The sequence below is a fragment of the Pelodiscus sinensis genome, chromosome Z (assembly GCF_052426305.1).
Source record: "Pelodiscus sinensis isolate ZL-2025 chromosome Z, ASM5242630v1, whole genome shotgun sequence".
Classification (NCBI taxonomy): Eukaryota; Metazoa; Chordata; order Testudines; family Trionychidae; genus Pelodiscus; species Pelodiscus sinensis.
The window spans coordinates 20,115,213-20,135,059 of NC_143085.1; the positions used below are offsets into that span (position 1 = coordinate 20,115,213).

A 19,847-nucleotide genomic window follows, 5' to 3' on the forward strand; every position below is an offset into this window, starting at 1 on the left:
TATATCAGCATACCACTCTTAACTAAGTTCTGCATATAACACACCTTCAGGTTTCTTACACAGAATTAATGGGAAGCAAACTGGTATTAACTGTGCAGCAAAATTCAAACCACTGTGCCTCACTCATCTTCATGTGAACATCTGTCAAACCAAAGTCAGGTGGGAAGGGGATGTGACAGAGATCAGACTCCACAGGAAGGCCTCATTTTAACAGGGTCAACAGCACGAGGGCAGAGTAGCAAAGGTCACACATTTCAGGAAACACAACTAAGGCACAGCGGGTTAAAAATCCAACTCATGTTTATTCAAGAATATCTTAGGTCCTTACATGGCACCTGTAACTATCATGTCTGAGCATCTCATAATCTTTAATGAGCCTCACAACATCCCGGTGAGGTAGGGCTGTGTTAGCACTCCCGTTTTACAGCTAAGGAAGTGAAGCCTGACGCCAAGACTTCCAAGGGACTGGCTAGTGTCACAACCACAGCATCACCCTTCCATTCATAGCAGAAGACAGAGAAGAGAGAAAAGACCAGCTGAGACCACAGTCCTGTGAGAGACGCAATAACGAAGGCAGGAACTTCCAAGGGAACTGAAGGAAGTTAGGTGTCCTGTTCTTACTGAAATTTAACTAGACTTCAGCACCTACCTCCCTAAAGATCCCTTAAATATCCCAGCCAAACTTTTTGGAAGTTTATCTGAACTGAAAATAGTGGAGGTGCCAAAGGGCAAACAGCCTAGGAGAGAAGTTGAGCACTGCACTATGGGAAGTAGGATAACAACTCCCTGAGCCACTAGTAGAAATTGTCTATTTAATTGCTTGTAGATGGCCCTTGGTAATTTGTTATGTGTTCCACTCTTAATAGCCTGGAGAACATGTAACGATGGACACTGTTAGAAGACACTGTCGTAGGATATATTCTGCCCCAACTTCTGCAGAATTTCTACTTGTGTCCTCTCACCCCTTTCCAAAATCAGGTCTCTACCATCTTTTACCTGCTTCTTTCAGAGGATGAACACATTTTTTATGTTCAAAATGCTGAAAGACAAAGCTAAAAATTAACTGGACAGGAGAAATTTGTGAAAGACCATTGGATCCCACTGATTTAAAAGAGACTACTCTTGTGCTTAAAATTAAGCATGTATTTAGCTGGATTTCTGGCTGTACACTCAACATTTTGCAAGATTCAAACCTAAATCAACAGCAAAGGAAATTTCGGCATGGCTTCTGGAAATCTAGGTCCGGGGCTTTATCAAACTGTTCAACTTAGCTGCATCAAACAGTGGAAAGGTACTATTTAAAGCCTGACTGGTATTCAGGCTTCCACTGGCTCATCCTCCTCCTCCAAGGTGTAAGCGGAACTATGTTTAACCAACTCATTATTCCACAGATAAATCCAAGATCAGCACAGGATCAAACCAGGAGTTTAGTCTCAGTAAGCCTGTGGTAATGTTCTAATGCAACTTTGTACCAACTGACTGATATGTATGCAAAAATTTGATCCTATTGACACCACATTAGATGTAGTCAGTTGTAAAAGTTATTAATACTTCTTGGATTAAATTAGTTTATTCCTATCTGAAGTTTGTCAACTATACACAGACAATGATGGTTACAGTGTCATTACCTGATACCAATTTACAAGCCATCTATTGAGATTCACTAGAAGAGCATCAACTCCTACACTACAAGAGGAGTGAAACCTGGGCAGGACTCAGGCTTAATGGGCTGATGTGGCTACCAAACCCATCGCTTCCACAGATGGCCAGACATGATGAATGTGTTTCCAGGGCTGATCAGGTCCATCCAGCCCTGCATCCAATCAATGACAATAACCAACAACAGATGCTTCATAGGAAGGTGCAAGAACCCACCAGTGAATAATTATGGATTAACTGTCTATAGAGAAAATCTCTTACTAACCCCAAGCAGGAGATGAAAATAAAATGCAAAAGGGAGCAACTGAAAAACAAGAAATTTGTTATGGAAATGAGGAGGAAGATTCCATTTACAGAAGCTGGCAAAGACCACAGGAGCATCTCACCTAGTCTATCAACTTCATAGCCAAAACAGTTAGTTGTGTCTTCCACAGTCAGTCACAGAGAACCATTTATTATCAAAAGGCAGTATCATTCTAACGCAAAATGCTCCACGAAGAGATCGTTCTTCTTGCCAAACAATCCTTTCATGTGTTCAAACTCCAGGGGCACGGTGGTGGCTTTTTTCTTTATTTCTCTATCAAAAAGCTATTAAAAAAAAAAAGTTTTTTTTGGCAATACAAATCTCAGTCATGCCAAGTAAGACTTCTATCCCCACACCCAAAGCAGGAAAGAAGAAAGCCAAGAATGCTTTAGGCCTTTTCAGTGATGTCACAATGGGGGAAGCCATTTTAAAAAGGCGGCATCGCACAAGCAGATGGAGTTAAAGTAAAGATGTTAAATAATGATTAATTTACTAGTTGAGTAATTGATGACATTTCCATTGACTACTCGACTACTCAATAGGCACTTCCATATTCCTTCTTTGAAATATGCATTTTAAAATTGGAACTCCATTTGCAGCCCAGGGCCAGCAGGAAGTCCTGAGGACTACGGGCTGCACTCAGTGTCTCAGCTTTGAAAAGTACAAGAGTCCCCTGTGGGGGCTCTTGTGCATTTCAAAGTGGCAGCAGCCGTATGGAGCCCCCATGGAGTTGACCCTGGGTTCCATGTGGCACTGCTGCTTTGAAATGCCACGCGGAACCCAGGACTGATCCCAAGCTCTGTGCAGCATTTCCCCAGAACCCAGGATCAGCTGGGGACTCCCCAGCTGATGCTGAGCTCTGCACACTTTCAAATGCTGAGCTGGAGCCTGGGATCAGCTGGAGAATCCCCAGATGATCCTGTGTTCCGTGGAAATGCCGCGTGGAGCCTGGGGTCAGCTGGAGACTGATTCCAGGCTCTGCACTGCATTTTGATGAAACCTGGTGTCAGCTGGGGACTCCCCAGCTGATCCCGGGCTCCAGCATGGCATTTCAAAGTGGCAGCACTGCACGGAGCCCAAGATCAGCTGGGGAGTCCCCAGTTTCCTCCAGGTTCCATGGAAATGCTGCAGGGAGCCCGGAGTCAGCTAGGGAGTCCACAGCTGATCTCGGGCTTCACATGGCGCTGCCACTTTGAAATGCTGCGGTAGCATTTCAAATGCCGCGCTGAAACCCAGGATCAACTTTGCTGCAGTGGTGAAATGCTGAGGTGGCATTTCAAAGCGGCAGCGCTGCATGGAGACCAGGGTATGGGCTCTGTGCGGCGTTGCCAAATTGAAGTACCCCCTCCCCCCCCCCGCCTTTTGCTGCCTCTGTCTGATAGAGCCAGCAAGGGTGGGCGTGGGGAGGGGGGAGGATTGACTAGTCGACTTGACTATCCAATAAGCATTTGCTTATCGGATAATTGACTAGTCATCTATTCCTTAACATCCTTAGGTTAAAGGCAACTGCACCCTTTATCCTACCAACAGGGAACAATGTCAACAGGCAGCATCAAGCAATGCATGGAAGGGAAAATTCCACCTCCCCAGCACAAATCCCCTGTCAGCCCTAACAGAGGGCTTATGTGGCGCTCAGAACTCTTGGCGGCTCCTCTGCCTCTCAGTGGCTGCAGCAGCATGCTCCAATATAAGAAGCTGGGAGGGGAATATTTTAGCTGCTGTGATTTCTCTAGGACAAACCAGAGCTGGCAAATTAGTATGAAACAAGCAACAAACTGGCTGCAGTAATCAAGCCAGTTGCTGCCATAGCCTCCCAGCTCTCACTCCTATAACCTCCCAATTTGGCAAACAGATCATAGCTTAGCTCCTTGCAGAGCTTGGCTACCACTTCAACCTGGACAGGAGGTGGCACAGCTGAGCAGCCCATGGCTCGCCCCTGCAGAACCTGATCCTAACCTGAGTACCCAGCTATTACTAGTGTTAACATACACCCAGAGCAAACCTACCTCATAGGCAGATAGCTCCAGGAGCTCCGATATATCATCTTCTAGTTCAGACAGTGACTGGTTCACAACAGCAGCTGCTTGGGCCACATCAGGGTGATAGTGGCTCTGAAGGGCCTGAAGCACCAAGAAGAATGGTATGTTTAATAATAAATTCATTAGGCTTTCCCACCCTGACTGCTGGAATGCAACTCTCTGCACCAGCTAACACTGCAAGAATCTAATGCCTATATCCTCAAAAGTATTTACGTGATGTGCCAAGTGCCCATGGGAATTAGGCACTAAAATACCCTGAAAGACGGGGGCCTTACCGCCTGAGCAACATTGGGTGGATCTACTATTCTTCCCATTTTACCAATGATGCAGCATAATCCAACCTCTTGACATGTGCCATGCAGTTAGCAGCCCCTTAATCTAGGACACAATTTAGGGAGACACTGTGTAGGAACACTAGGCAGCATAGGCGGAGACTGACTGGAGAGAACTCCAGTGCACTGTCTACCTCCACCACAACTGAGGTCTGGCTCCTTCCCTGCCCAGAGGCATATTACAGTGCCAAGGGCTGCAAACGGTTCTACAACATAGCTTCGTGCAGGCTTCCTCCCTTATGCAAAAGTCCCAGGGTAAGCATTACAGCCATGAGGTAGAATGTAATATATTCTCCTCCTTCTATGAATCCATCAGAGACAGAGCTAGCAAATATATTCTATCTAGCAGTGCAAGTTGTGATGATTAGTGCAGGTAATATTTCAATCATTAGCTGGTGCTATAACCCCCAGAAAAATGTTAAACTGTTACTCTATGCATTGTAGTGCTATATAGTTGTTATTGCTAAATTCCAAAAGCGATCTACAAAAGGAGTTCAACCTAACTGATTATCTCCTAGGAGCTGGAAGATTATATAAGAATAAGTTGCCTTGGGATGTTGTGGAATCTCCATCTCTAGAGATATTTAACAGCAGGTTAGACAGATGTCTATCAGGGATGGTATGAGTATCTTAGGGTTACTCGAGAGAAGTCTGGGGGGGTACATCAACGCAACAAATTTGGAGAAAACTGAATTTTTGTTTTAAGTTTTATAGCTCTTATTTTTGTACTTTTTACACCCAAAAATGTCATCACCCGCCTGGCTACGATTAAGTTGTTTAAACAAATGTGTTGCAATGATAGAAAAAAAATGGTATCTGAAAACTGGGGGTACTTTTTTTTTTTTTGTTAGCTTTTAAAAAAAAAAAAGGTTGAGAAACACTGGTCTAGACGGTAGTGGGTCCTGGCCTGAGGGCAGGGGACTGGACTTGATCTCTCGAGGTCCCTTCCAATTCTAGTGTTCTATGATTCTAGAGACTCCCACAAGAGGATTCGAATTTAATTATCTTCTATTGGCTTTCAGTTCTTTGGAGCCCAACTGGATGCATCCGAATTAAACTCCACAAGGTTTTAGCGGAATCATTTTTTACCTCTGACCCTAGTGTTTTGCTTATTCACTAGAGAATATTTGCTATTCTCAGCACTATGCTTCGCAAGTAACAATGTGATTTTCTGACTGCGTGGCCAGACAGACTAACACTCAGGTCATTTACTCCACAGAACTACAGCCCAGCTCTTGTGCATGTGAAATTATTTGCCTCTTGCTTTTGGTTCCTACTGCAATGCAAGACAGACAATGGCCAGGAAGGCATCTGATTTTCAGCGATGTTCCTTAAAGTGACTCCTCCCCTTGTAAGATCATGGCGTGGAGTGGTAGGAGAATGGGCAGGAAGCAAAAATGGGAGTGGAGAGTAGGAGGGGGTCTCTGTGTCCTGCACTAGTCTCTTACTGAAGGACTTACCTTCAGCTCCCAGAGGGAGCTCTCCAAAGCCCTGCTTTCAGATGGCTCTTCCTCATCCATAATGTATGGATCTTCTGACAGATCTGAGTGAAAGAGATGTTAATAGGAATATTTAATAGCCTCCCTGAATGGGACACACAGTCCATGAGGGATGCATGGCAGCAGCAGAGAACAACAGGCACAGCTACTCTGGGACAAGAAAACATCTGACATGCCTGCAGATAAAAACTAAGCCCACAATGATATGACCTGGCAGATCTCAGAGCTGCTCGCACTCCAAATCAGGGCTTGCTCTGCTGAATGAAGCACACTGCCATGAGCACAGGAGGTGACTGGGGGAATTGGAGGCAACATGTCAAAATGGTCTGAAGTGAAGACCAGAGTCTCAAATGGTCCCATCTTGTCACTCATTGTGCAGGACCATCTACCACCAGTTCATAGAAAAGGCAATAAAGATACTGGGGGCTAATAAGCCAAACTTGGAAGGAGAAATCCTGGGAACCAAGGAAAGCCCGAGCTTATCTATTCGTATCCAAACAAATGTTTCATTCTTTATATTGAGCACAATAAAGTCTGCCCCAGGGCATCCCAGAAATAGATTGAAACAACTTAAAATACCTGCAGACATCGAGTATCATTATGTCAGTACAGTGCCATTAGCAGAGTGAGACAAGGCATTTGGTATGTGGATGTATTAGTCCTTGAGCCCATTCACAGCTGTCATTGCAGGTTCACATACTTGCCTCTAGTCATGGGCACTGCAGACAGCCTCAAACAGGGCATCCTGCCTCTAAGACAGAAGAGCAGATAGGGAGTCCTACCATCAGGGAAGGACTCTACAGGAGCTCTCTGCCTCTACTGGGTAGAAAGACTAAGAGAAAGACACCAGCAAGAAACAAAAACTGGCAGGAAAGAATCGGGGACCTTCAGTAGATGGACTATGTCATCCTACAAACAAATAAGGGACAGTAAGAATATTCTGAATCTTGGTTAATAAAACCCCAAGAAGGGACCTGGAGCTAGGATTTCACTTCCCCAGCTCACCAATCAGCCCATGTGTGAACACTTATAGAGCACTGCAAGTCCCCTGTCTGTTCCCGTTACCTTCAGGCCCGTCAGGTCTGTGCACAAGAACCTTGCAAGCTGGGTGCCTCCGGAAAAGATTGCAGATGAAGGGAATGACCATCAGCAAAGCCTGGGGAGGAGCAGTGAGGGCCAACCTGGCGAGGCGCTTTATGAATGCTGCCACCAGGTAAGCTGGCAAATGCCTGTTGGAAGATATCCAAGTGTCAAAGCCTTTGCAAGGGACCCAGCATTTGGGGGTTAGAGAGGCTTTGGGTTAGTTATGATCATGATGCCCCATGATCCTGATCAATTCCTCATGCCACCCACTCATAAGGCTAGTGCTGGCCCCTGCAAACAGTGATGACCCCCTCCTCACCATGCCACCCTCAGCTCTGTACTGCTGCGGGCAATGGTGTTGCCTTCCAAGCTAGGCACCTATGAGAAGATGACACGTTACACTCTCTCGCTGCCCAGAGGGAAAGATAGCAATACCACAACTCCCCTACAATAGCCAGATTTCATGGTCAAGAGCAGATCCCAAGGTCAAGAGCATACTCACACTCTGCAATGTGTTTTTCATGGGCATGAATTTGGTAGGACCCCTACTAATAAACTCTTATGTGGCCCCCTCATCTTTGAGCTGCATCTGTGGCTCCTCTTTATGGACATTTCTGGCAGAGACTGACTTGCAGCTTGTACATGCTAATTTGCACAGGAAACCTTAAGTCTGGCATTTGCTAATTTGTTAGTGCTTGACTTTATGGAAGTTACAAAGTTCTTTAAATAAAGTTGTTTGTGTGTGAGAGAGATAAATGTATGTGACACTTTTCCTTATTTTTACTAATCAATTCCATTTTAAAGAATCCATCAGCCAATCTAGGCACTTCATCTGGATCATAGGAGCAAAGATTAAGGATGCTGCATTATAGCTACTCAGCCTTCTGATTTAATCCATGCCCTGCAATGCTTGACAAAGTCATCCAGAAATGCATTGCTTGCAATACCATATTACTCACCAAAAAAGATGCAAAAATCTTAAAACACAGAAATTCAGACTGATTTTCTAGTAGTAAGTCACACACAATGTTGCTCTGGGTTTATTGCATTACTGAAGTGTAATAGAAATGTAGCCTCAAATTAGTAGGTTGTTTATCTAGCTTCTGCCTACCATACACTGAACGGATAGCATTAAGAGAGGATGCTATCTGTGAAAAGCCAGAAACTTCTCAATGGCTTTGCAGGTCTGCGAAATTCTGCAAAGTGCTCTGTAGGCTACTCTTGCATACTTGCTACTAAAGCCATAGAGAGAATATATTTGCTCACTGTTTCTAGTTACCTGTTTAAAACAGCAGCAAAACTGAGCTTGCAGAACAGCGTTAGCTCATAAAGGACTTCAGATAACTGAATTTTTACCTTTTTAACCTATTCAAGCATATGAAAAATCTTCAAAAATGAAATAGCAAAATGTACTTATTGACACACATAGGGAATTGCTCGAGGACTGTCTTGGGTTGGATAGAAATGCAGGGGGAAAGAACCGATCATATATTACAAAACTGGCACTTACGATGACGACAAAAATAAATCGGCTAAATGGAAAAACCGGGCTCGGTACTTCACATGGTATATGGAAGGATCTAAGAGGCTGTACAGCTTCTTGTAGAAGTCAGGGTATTCCCTGTTAGAAAAAGCAAACAGATACTGCAAATTCTTGACTTAGAAGCACAGTGTCACTATGTGGCCAAGTTATATAGCGTTCCTCATAACCTACATTTAGACCCCATCCTTCTCCAGGGCACCCTCATTTGGCCTCCTATAATTCAGTTGCCAGATAGAGGCTCCTCTCCTCAGCCACCACCTTGTAAAATAAACTGGTGAGTTTTGTGCATGGCCAGCTGTGTCATGTGGAGTTCCCACTGGCTTCAGCTATAACCCCTGAAGTCAACAGCAAAACTCCCATTAATGACAATGGCTTCAGATCACTGACAGAGGCAATGCAAGCTCCCACCCACTGCAAACGTATCTTCACCTTTTTCTGGAAGGGCAGTTAAGTTTTCCTGTCCATTCACCCTTTGCCGAAACTGCTGACAAGGTAATGGTGGTTTTGCAATGGGGACCCCTGTTCACTGGAAAGTGGACTGAGATGGCATAAGTCACCAAGGGATGAAGACAGGAGTTGTGAAACAAAAAGCTCCAAAAAGCAAAGTGAACTCATTGATGGAGCAGCAGGGGGTGGGGATGAGAAGTGGTTGGCAGAAGGGCTGGTGCCTATTAAGTAGTGATATATAACCATAGAGAACACACAATAAAACAAGTGCTGAGCAAATTTACCCCATCCTACAACACACATAGGTGGTAATCTCCTTTTCTCCCCCTCTCAGGGATCGAGTCACAACTGGCATCTTTTCAGCTCAAGTCCATACAATGAGTACTATTTCACAATACATTGGGATACGTGTCCCAGATCTTACCACAACCAGCTCCGAAGCATGTGATACACACCTTACTAAAATATACTCCAATATTTTGTAATAACAGCCTCAAATCTTGCAGCATTTTGCACAAATGGGGCTAGATTTTCAAGTGCTTCACACTCATTTTCAGATGGGTTTAGGTTTTGCTTCGGCATTTAAAGTTAAGGGCTAAATTATCAAAAGGGCACAACACTCAATGGACTGGGTCCTAGTGCAGTACTTAGCTTTTTAATGAGGGAATTACAGAGCACAGGAAACTGGGGAATCGATGTCAGTATCTTTTATATGTAAGGGAAGAATTGCAAAACTCTTCCCAAACAAAGCACTTCCACCTTTAAACAAGATTTTTTTTTACTTACAGGTTATGCTGATGAATCAGAACAAATAACCCATTTAAGGCTAGGAGACTGATTGCTCCACCTATAAAAGAGCAAAGTGGTACAAGAGAATTGAGCAAAGCTGGCAATGCATCGCTGGTTTCTGCAGCAAATGTTAAGGACACAAAATCCAGAGCACTTGAAACTAAAGCAATTAACCTATGTGAACCCCTCCCACTGTACTGATTGGCTGTAAAATTCAAGGGATGTAAATTCAACTAATGGTTTCCAGAGACTCACAAATTACTTAAACAACTTTTTTTGCTACGGACTGATTTTAGCTATTGCTAAAGGACATGACCACAAAAAGGAGCTGAAACAAGCACAATGGCCTAATTCTGTCCCTCCCACCCACACACCAGGGCAATGTCTGGAGACAAAGATTTCCTCTGAATTAACAATTCAGCAGGAACAATGTGCATCTTATATTTGAACACAGCCAAGATGGAAGCTTTGTTTGTTTTACAAGAGCATTAGTTTAGGAGATCTTTTTTATATACGCTTCGATTGATCTATGGCTCTGAGCAGAATCTTCTTACGTACAAAGAACCAGAATAAAAAAATATTTATTTTCAGACCCCCAACAGGTATTGGTTTATTTCTCTTTACCTCACTCTCAAGGGTCCTGAAGTTTCACCTACTTTCCCCAAGGCTGGTGAAAGGAAAGGCTGCTTTCCTTCCAGCCAAAAGTAAACACATCTCTATTGAATCAGCCAGATGTGTTTCTCTTTTAAATCATCCCCAGAAAAGTCTGAGGGGATGCTACCGTCCCAGTCCACCCATACAATAAAGAGAGATGCAGTAGCACGGTTCACAGAATCCTCTTTCTTTACCCACCTATGTCATAGGCGACTGTCAGGAAGTCTATCATGAGAGTAGGTTCATTCAAGTGAGGCAGGATAGAATCATGCAAAATTACAAGAACCTTTTTGTAAAGGCTGGTAGGTAGCTGTGAAGGAGAAAACATCATATTAAACCACGAGAAAAGTCATGAGGTTATTACATGGAGGGTGTGAGCTGTCAGCTAGGGATGTAAAATTTCTGTAATTGGTTAACCACTTAAACATATAGAGGGGGAGCTTTGCTGGTCCTGTACAGCTGTTCCCAAATACCAGTTAAAAGGTGATGCTTACTGGGCAACAGTTAAGGGGTATGCTTACCTGTTCACATCCCTAATGTCAGCCTCTACCCCCAAACTCTGATTCACCTCCAGCATTTATAAGTGTTATTAATGTATAAAGGGTTGTGTTCAGAGGCTTGCTGTGTGAAAAGGGTCACCAATATAAAAGTTTGAGAACTGCATTAAACAACTGTTCCAGAGAACAATTCAGAGAGAAGAAACAATTTAATTAACGAATAGAAGGTTTGACAAGGGAGAAAATTGTAATGTTCTGGACAGATTTAGCATAGTTTAGAGACAAAGGTCCCGATCCTGTGCCTATAGAGGCCCCTGTGAAATCAATGATATTCTGTGCACAGTTCTGCTCCCATGAAGTTACTTGCCAGGACAAGGTCCATAGGGAGAGCTGATTTTCATTCTTTTAAGGGTATAGGTATCAAATAGCAAGGCTAACTCTTTAGCGTGACATGAGGCTGATATTAAAGAAATGAAAAATATCAAGAGGGGTTTATAAGTAGGTGGTTGGTGCAATGCAACATTAACTCAGCATCTGAACCCAAATCACAAGCAGAAGTGAATGCAGCTGCTCTTATCCAGTCCTAGAGGACATCTGTTCATACTGCCAAGTGTTGTGAGCTGCGTGGACAATTTGCAGATAGTCCCAGGACTAGAAGAGCAGCAAGGATTAGATAAGGCTAGATTAAATTAACGAACACCAGCCCACCTTGTGTTTAAGAAATCCAAGCCACATCCTTTCAAAGGCCCGTTTATGCTCCTGAAAATGAAAACAAACACTGAGCCAAACATACTGAGAAAGAGAAAGTTCAATTCTACCAAGCTGAATGAAGTGTTACCTTTAACTTCAATACCTTCCATTCTTCTTGGTTAGCTATTTTAAGGGAAAAAGGCAAGACAAATAGTTCACTTGAAATGACCAAAAAAACGAACCCTTTTAAATAAATAAATAAATAAATAAATAAATAAATATCAGTTAGTCAAGCATAACCGAGTGAAGTTTTATTTCAGGTTGAATCTACATGGAGCAGTGGACATTTGAAAAGCTTTTCACTTCAGAAAGCACTAATCAAATTTTTCTTGTGCAGATTTAAACAGAGAGAGAAATTAAACACAGTGGTTGTGTCTAGACCGGCCAGTTTTTCCGGAAAATCAGCCGCTTTTCTGGAAAAACTTGCCAGTTGTCTACACTGGCCATTTGAATTTCCGCAAAAGCACTGACGATCTCATGTAAGATTGTCAGTGTTTTTGTGGAAATACTATGCTGCTCCCGTTCGGGCAAAAGTCCTTTTGCGCAAAACTTTTGCACAAAAGGGCCAGTGTAGACAGCCCAGATTTATTTTCCTCAAAAAAGCCCCGATCGCGAAAATGGCGATTGGGGCTTTTTTGCGGAAAAGCGTCCATGCCAATATAGACGCTCTGTTCTGAAAATGCTTTTAACGGAAAACTTTTCCATTAAAAGCATTTCCGGAATATCATGCCAGTCTAGATGTAGCCAGTATGATTTTCTCATGTCATTGCAGTTTGATCTAAAATACAAAAGCAACAAACTTCTTTCATTTCTGATATAAAGAGAATGTAGGCTTAAAAGCTCAAAAGTGGTCTTAAAAATGGACTGTAGTCTTTTCTTCAATGCATGATCACAAGTGTGTATAATACTCAATTTTAAATTCTGATTTACTGAATTTGGATTTTGTTATGTTTGGTGCCATTCTAATTACTTTGGTAAGTTCTAACAAGCAAACACTCTTACGTTTTCTTTCATATGCCATCACATGAAGTTAATATTGACACAACAAAGTCTACTAACCTTGCTTTACCATAAAATGGACCACCTCATTCTCTTTGCTTGGCATGCTAATTGATGAAATGAGGGAAAATACATTCTGCTGGTAAATTGGAAGCAGAACCTGGAGAGAGGGTGAGGAAGCACATGCATAGAGAATCAGTAACTTGGACATCAGTCCATTTTACATGCAATTATAGCATTTAACTAAAAAGACCCAACACATTAAAACAAAGCTCTGGATGTTAGAATCAAAGACAGATTAACATCAGAATCATTCTTACAAACTCTCCCATTCTTAAATTATTCAGGTTTATCTAATATAAAACCTGGATCTGAATGAACCTTGGTTTCATAAAAGGAAAACTTGGCTGCTGCTAGGAAAAACAAACAAACAAAAAACAAAGAGAGAGGCTTCTGTTTGCCTACTAGAGAATGAAGCAAAAATCAAAACCTTCTCTCTGAGCTCTCCAGATTACTGAGGTTTGGAAAAATCAGAATCCAGTACCCACGTAAAGAGACTATGCAAAACCAGAGAAGAATTTCTTTTGGTCCATGTTTAGTGTGCAGCTTTCTGCAAACCTAGCATAAAAAGAAAATAGGAAAGAGCTCACTGCATGGAAAGGAGCACATGTATCTCTCTAGGTCTCGGACACTAACACTGGAACCAAGTAAGGCATTCCAGGTAACTTCACATGCAAGTTATTTCTTCCAAATGGAGATATATTCAGACTTTGACTATAATATTCTAAGTACCTCTTTAGTCTTCTGCATGACTTGTCCAATATTTTCAGTGACAGCCTTCATTACAAAGTACCGAACATCATCATACTCTAGGTATTCTTGGAAACGTGAAATCAGGAGTGAAGAGTCCTCTTCACAAGGGATTAAGTTCTCCACAACTAACTAGCAAGGAGTTTTGGAAAAGAAACCAGAAAGTCAATACACATTATATACTAACAGTAAAAGATATTTTTGTAGCCAAGAGGTACTCCAGACCTCTGTTATATCAGAAAGTCAGCATCCAATTATCAACAGAGCGATGTCCAAGTTTCGTACATGACACAGAACAGTTGACACCAACAACTTTAAAATTCTGCCACTCACTTTTAAAAACTCACAAGGGAAAATGAAACTCCCCTTCCATTCTGCTTTGACCAAAGGGTATTTCCCTTCCAACTCAACAAACTTCATAAGTGTTAAGAGTGACAATTCCTTTAAAGGAGACAAAAGAAAGATTAAAAAAGCAATATACATTACTTCTTAAAGATGTCACTCTCATTAGGATATGATAATAGGAGAACAACAGAGGTCTGAGCTATATAACAAAGCCTGAGATTGTGGGTTCGAGCCACACCTCCTGCTCCCCAAAGGCAGGAGCATCAGCACCATCCTCCTGCTAATGGGGAGAAAAAGTCCCCAAGGGAATGGCAGAGCACAGACACATTGCCTGGAGGCTTCCCCTGCTACTTCCCCATCCTTTCATGTTCACATTTGAGGGAGGAAGGCAGGAGTCTTTATGGAGCAGGAAGAATGTGCTACAACACAAACAATTAGTTTACTAGGCAGCACAGAAATTGTTGCAGGGCTTCATATTGCTTACACGTCTCATCCAAAAAACAGCACTTCCAGCAGCATAGTGCCCCTCTTCCATCCGCCACATTGGGATGCGGATTCAAGATTCATTTGGAGAATCACCCACTGAAGTAAATATTTTCCCTCGTGTTCACCTCAAAAACTTCCCAACTACATACTGTCCCACCCTTGCTTGCTAACAGCTTACCTTGACCTGAAAAGACTCATGGCTCATCAGCTCCACCAAACAGTTGACACAACTATTATAACGATGCCTCATCCATATTTTGTACTTATCTTCTGCACTGTAATTATCTGAAGGGCAAAATACAAAGAGAGAGGCTTCTGAACATTGAAAGACAAAATGAAATGGAGCAAATTGTGTAAGTTGGTGTTGTTTCTGATAGTCCTGATCACCGAGGGAAGCAATCTAAGGGTTACAGCTGGTAACAGCATTATGAGGCTCATCCCATCATCTATTTAGAAACTAACTCAATATGTGTGCTTGGGCAAGTTACCACAACTGCTCTAGGCCTAGAATCTATCATTTGTAAAACACGAAACTCTGGCATCTTCCATCTGAGGATTTCAAAATGAATTAATGTTAAGCCTCAGTCTACACTGTCATATAAAGAAGACTTAGCCCCATTTAGTGAGCAAGCTACAGTGTAGGTAGGGGAAGTGACTTGCCCAAGATTGCACAGGAAAGTCTGTGGCAGAGCCACAAACAGAACCCACTTCTCCTAACACCTAGTTCAAAGTCATGTGCTTTTGCTACAAGTGCATCCTTTTCAAATGGTGACAAAGACTTAGGACTTATACTTTACTGATACCTAGTACTGATTTCACAATGATTTAGTTACGTTAGTGCTGATACCTATGTAGTAGGACTGCATCCACTCTAGGGGAATGCACTGGATTCATGACATTTCTAAGACTGGTCTAGGCAATGCTACATTAAATCAGGCATGTGAAAAATGCCACTTTTCTGACCTTCACAGTTCTGCTGATCAAATCTGTGTTGACATAGCTAGCATCGGGGAAATGGTGTTTCCTGCACTGTATGCTGCATCTACAGTCAAGTCTTGTGTACACTAGGCCAAAGACCAATTTTAGTCACATAAAGGTCCATTTTCCAGGGATTAAGCCAGGCTCTGTAATACAGATATTCCCTACTTAAACATGAAGACCCCTTTTACCATCATCAGTATTGGGAGATTTTACCCTGCTCTGATGAAAGTGCAAATTACTGAGGTTAGCACAGGATAATGTTGGGAACTTGGGCCATGCACATGTATCAAGCATGTGACCAGGGTTTTCAGAAATGCTACAGAGACCAACCAACCAACCAGACACTGTCTTTCCTGTGAGAAAGGTATCTTCTTCCAGCAGCTGGCCTACAAACAGTTCCCCCCTCTCCAGGAGTGCTCCAAAAAGCCGACTGCAAGTTCGGATGGCGCAAAGGATTACATCCTCCTTGTCCGCCTGGGGTTGAGCAACAAGGTCAGCAAGTGCGTCCACAGGAAGAGAGAGAGGTGCTTGAAGGGGAGACAGAGACAACAGGAAACCTACCCATTAGGGCTTCTGGGGCTGACTAAACATGTCCACAAGATCGCTCCCTTCCCCCACACAGCTGTCTGCAAAGCTACCTGCCATATCCCTGCCATCAGTGATTCCTAGTCCCACTCTCAGCCCACCTCAGTCCCCCATTCCCTTTGCCACTGACCTAACCAATATAATCAACTACCCCCAGATTTCCTCAGTTGCCCCAGCTCATACCCTCTCCCATTGCTACCGACCCCCCTTCACCACCTCTCCCCACACTGCTACCACGACCCCCAGTTCAGCCCCTCTCCCACTGCTAGAGACCCCCCCTTGTCCACCCCTCCCCACACTGCTACCCACCCTCTGACTCCTAGTTTAGCCGCTCCCCCATTGCTACCGAACTCCCCTTCTCCACCCCTCCCTACACCACTACCCCCCCCGATCCCCAGTTCAGCCCCTCCGGCACGGCCGGACCCCCTGACCTGCAATAGCTCCAGGATCTCAAAGACGCGGTTGGCGCCGCCCCGGCTCTGCAGCACCGACTCCAGGCTGGCTGCCAGCGCGGCGGCCGCATTGTGCCCAGAGAGCGCCATGTCGGGCCGTCCCACGTGTGTCGATGGGCGGAGCAGCAGCAAGCCACGGCAGCTGGGGCGGGGGAGCGCCGCCCGGAAGCCGAAACTTAGGCAGGGCCGCGCAGATCCAGCGCCCCTGTGCACTCCCCCATTCCCCTTGGACTCCGCACCCCACGCTTGTGCACCCTCCGCGCCTGGTGGCAGCCCCCCCATTCCCATTGTACTGCAAACCCTGCCCCGGCAGCAGCTCTAGCCACACCCCCTAGCAGCATGCTCCCTTGCATTCCGGACAGCATCTTCCACTTCCTGGCAGCCCTATCCCAGCAACAGGGTCAGCACTGCTAGTGCTTTTTGTATTTCTTATTACACTGATTTCCTTAAAAGCCCCACAACCTGGAGTCAAGTAAATATGGGGTGGTTTCAACGTTGTTGGTGTTTTGTAAAGTAAGTTCCTAGGCCTGTAGCTGTGGAGAAAGCTTCAAAATGTAAACCCAAAGTAAAGGCAAATTAGAAAAAAACGGTTACTTTACCTAGTAACTGTTCTTCAAGATGTGTTTTTTATGTACATTCCACTAAGGTGTGTGCACCCCCTGAGCACAGGTTCTGAAAGCTTTTTACCCTTAGCAGTACCTGTTCAGCCAGCCAGGGAGCCCATTCCCATGTATAACAGTGCAATCCCCTACTGGCCTCTCATGCCCTCAGTTCCTCCTTGCCAGACATTCCGACCAAGGGGAGATGGACAGGATTGGAATGGACATAAGCAATAAAGCTCAAAGAACAACAGTTACGAGATAAGTAACCGTTTTTTCTTTTTCAAGTGCTTGCTCGTGTCCATTCCACTTAGGATTCTGACCCCGCCTCCACGGGTATTGCTTGGGAATCACCTAAGAGGAAACAGACTGCAACACTGCTCTGCCAACAGCAGCATCCTGTCTAGCCTGTTGCATAATGGTTAGTAAAAGTATGGACCGACAACCATATGGCCACTCTTCAAATGTCTAAGATCGGCACCTGCGCCAAAAATGTCGTTGAGAAGGCCTGGGCCCTGGTAGAGTGGGCTGTAAGAGGCGGGACCGATCTCCTCTTTAGGTCATAACACACCCTGATATATGCCACGATCCATGAGGACAGGCACTGAGCTGACACTGAGAGGCCCTTTGTTTTGTCTGCTATCGAGACAAAAGAGCTGAGTAGACCTACGAAACTGTCTTGTTCTTTCTAAATAAAAGGCTAGAGCCCTCCTAACATCTAGTGTCTGTAGTGCCGGCTTTGGATAGAAAACCGGCAGGAAAGATCTCCTGGGACATATGGAACAAGGGATACTACTTTAGGGGTGCAGATATACGGTCAATTTATCCTTAGAAAACACCATGTACGGTGGCTCGGAAGAAAGAGCCCGCAACTCAGATGATGGTGATGACTTCTGAGGTGATATCCACCAAAAAAGCCACCTTCCAGGATGTGTGTGTGTGAGAGAGCACACATGTAACCAACAGCTCAAGGAGGGGCTGGCGTAAGTCCTCAAAGCACTAAGTTTAGGTCCCACTGTGGGACGGGCTGCCTAATCTGGAGGTAGAGCCTATCCAAACCTTCAGAAAACACTTGCTGATGGCATGGGTGAAGATGGAGCTCCCTCCTTTCCCTTGGTGAAAGGCCGTGATGGCTGCCAGGTGTACCCTTACTAAGGAGGTGGACAACTCCTGCTGCTTGAGGTTGAGGAGGTAATCTAAGATTAGGGGAATGAGGGCTCGCATGGGGTCCCCACTTTTCTGTATGGCCATGCTGAAAACTTCCTCCACTTGCCCCGATAGGTCTTACTGGGTCAAAGCAGAGGAGCTCCCTGCCTCACAGCCATGAGATGGAGAGACTGCGGATTCAGGTGTTACACAAGGCCCTAGTTGAGCTCTTGTGTCAATAGGTCCGGGACAAGACGGAGGTCAAGGAGATCCTCCACTGATAGCGATATTAGCATGGTGTACCAGTTTTGGCGGGGCGAGGCAGGGGCTATGAGAAGAGGAAATTACTCATTGTGGTGCAGTAATGATGGCTCTTCGAGATGCGTTCCCCAGTGGGTGCTCCATTGTAGGTGTCAGGTCATCCTGGTGCCGCAGATCGGAGTTTTCACGAGCAGTGGTCAGCCGGACCGTGCATGCACGGCATGCACCTCACACCATTCGTGCCTTTTGATCTCACTTGGTCCGGCTCCCGTCAATTACTCGAGTCCGCTCCGGTGTCTTAAAGATATAACAAGAGACTCCGAAGTGGGGAAAAGGCAGGTAGTGGAGCATTCACGGGGACACACATCTCGAAGAACCATTGTTACTCCACCAAGGTAACTTCCTCTTCTTTAAGTAGCATCCTCATGGGTGCTCCACTGTAGAGTACTGCTACACAGTCATCTAATATAAGGACAGCAGGTAACGGAGTCACTGCTTATTCACAGTCAAAAGCACTGCAGCTTTTACAGCGGTGTTAGTGGATAGTTTGAGAAATTGCATAATGCTTCATGAAAGTATTAGTGGATCACATTGCTGCACTACAAGTATCTTTTAGAGGAACCCCAGTAAGGAAAACTGTAGAGGTTTGCTACAACCCTGGTAGAATGGGCTGTCTGGTAATGGTTCGTTGCATATAGCATAGCACTTTTTAATGCAGATAATAAGGTTTGAAACTCATTGCAATGAGATAGGTTGACCTTTACTATGTTCTGGTAGTGAAATTAGCAGTTCTGAGTTCTTTTCAAAATAGAATGCAAGCGATCTTCTCACATCTAGTGAATGAAGCATGGTCTCATGAACGCTCCTGTGTGGCTTGGGGTAGAAAGATGGGAGTACGACTGGCTCATTTATATGGAAGTCTGAGCAGGCCTTTGGAAGAAAGGATGGGTGTGGACGTAACGTGACTTTATCGTTGCTGAAGATTGTGTATGGTGGAACCACCATCAAGGCTGGTATCTCTCCAGCTCTGCGAGCAGAAGTAATAGCTAGCAGAAATGTAACTTTAAGTATCATCATTGTAAGTGGAACAGTTGTCATCGGCTCAAAGGGAGCATGGGCTAGAGTGTCCAAAACTAGCTCCAAGTTCTACGCAGGTTGTAGTAACCTTTGCGGAGGATATAAGCTGGAGAGATCCTTCAGGAACCTATGTGTAGTAGGATGTGCAAATACCGAAGAATTGTCCACTGAGGTGTGGAATGCGGTGATAGCTGCTACATGTACTTTCAAAGATGCTAGAGCTAACCCTGTTTCTTTTAATTGTAGGATGTAGTCCAAGAAGCATGCAAAAGGTCAGTATGTTGATCCAGCTTCCTAATCGTGCACCAAGATAAGAATCTGCACCACTTCTGCGGGTAAGTGGATTGAGTGGACAGCTTTCTACTATAATAAAACATTTCTCACTTCCTCTTAACATTGGAGTTCATGTTCTTGGAACCAGTTATAAGCCAGGCTGTCAACCATAGCATGTGGGGTTGAGGATGAATTAGAATCCCACTGTGCTGAGGTAAGAGATTGGGATACGTGGGA

At 44.3% G+C, this 19,847-nt stretch overlaps 1 protein-coding gene across 3 annotated transcripts; it reads right to left on the reverse strand.

Annotated features, from left to right (window-relative positions):
* Positions 1 to 282: 282 nt before the first annotated feature.
* On the reverse strand, positions 283 to 16,541 carry NOC4L (nucleolar complex associated 4 homolog). 3 transcript variants are annotated; one of them, XM_075898400.2, is made up of 15 exons: positions 16,234 to 16,541; positions 15,552 to 15,691; positions 14,415 to 14,521; positions 13,739 to 13,846; positions 13,388 to 13,537; positions 12,656 to 12,755; positions 11,685 to 11,719; positions 11,555 to 11,605; positions 10,548 to 10,659; positions 9,693 to 9,753; positions 8,427 to 8,537; positions 6,899 to 7,062; positions 5,795 to 5,877; positions 3,970 to 4,083; positions 283 to 2,247 (listed from the first exon to the last, which is right to left on the reverse strand). In XM_075898400.2, exons 3-15 carry the CDS (start codon positions 14,484 to 14,486, stop codon positions 2,131 to 2,133), a joined length of 1,278 nt encoding a protein of 425 aa, XP_075754515.1. In that variant the 5' UTR covers positions 14,487 to 14,521; positions 15,552 to 15,691; positions 16,234 to 16,541; the 3' UTR covers positions 283 to 2,130. The 3 variants fall into 3 exon arrangements, with proteins under 3 accessions (XP_075754515.1, XP_075754514.1, XP_089631341.1); XM_075898399.2 differs by having other exon boundaries at positions 15,556 to 15,691; positions 16,234 to 16,539; XM_089775215.1 differs by having other exon boundaries at positions 15,556 to 15,744; positions 16,234 to 16,539.
* Positions 16,542 to 19,847: the final 3,306 nt, after the last annotated feature.

Coding starts and splice junctions, on each gene's coding strand:
- NOC4L (XM_075898399.2), bottom strand. CDS start 16,536: ATGGGGGGGCTGCCACCAGGCGCGGAGGGTGCACAAGCGTGGGGTGCG. Junction 10,660..11,554: donor TTGGATTTCTTAAACACAAG/GTGGGCTGGTGT, acceptor TCTCCTTCACAG/CTACCTACCAGCCTTTACAA. Junction 2,248..3,969: donor TGGAGCTATCTGCCTATGAG/GTAGGTTTGCTC, acceptor TTTTTTTAATAG/CTTTTTGATAGAGAAATAAA.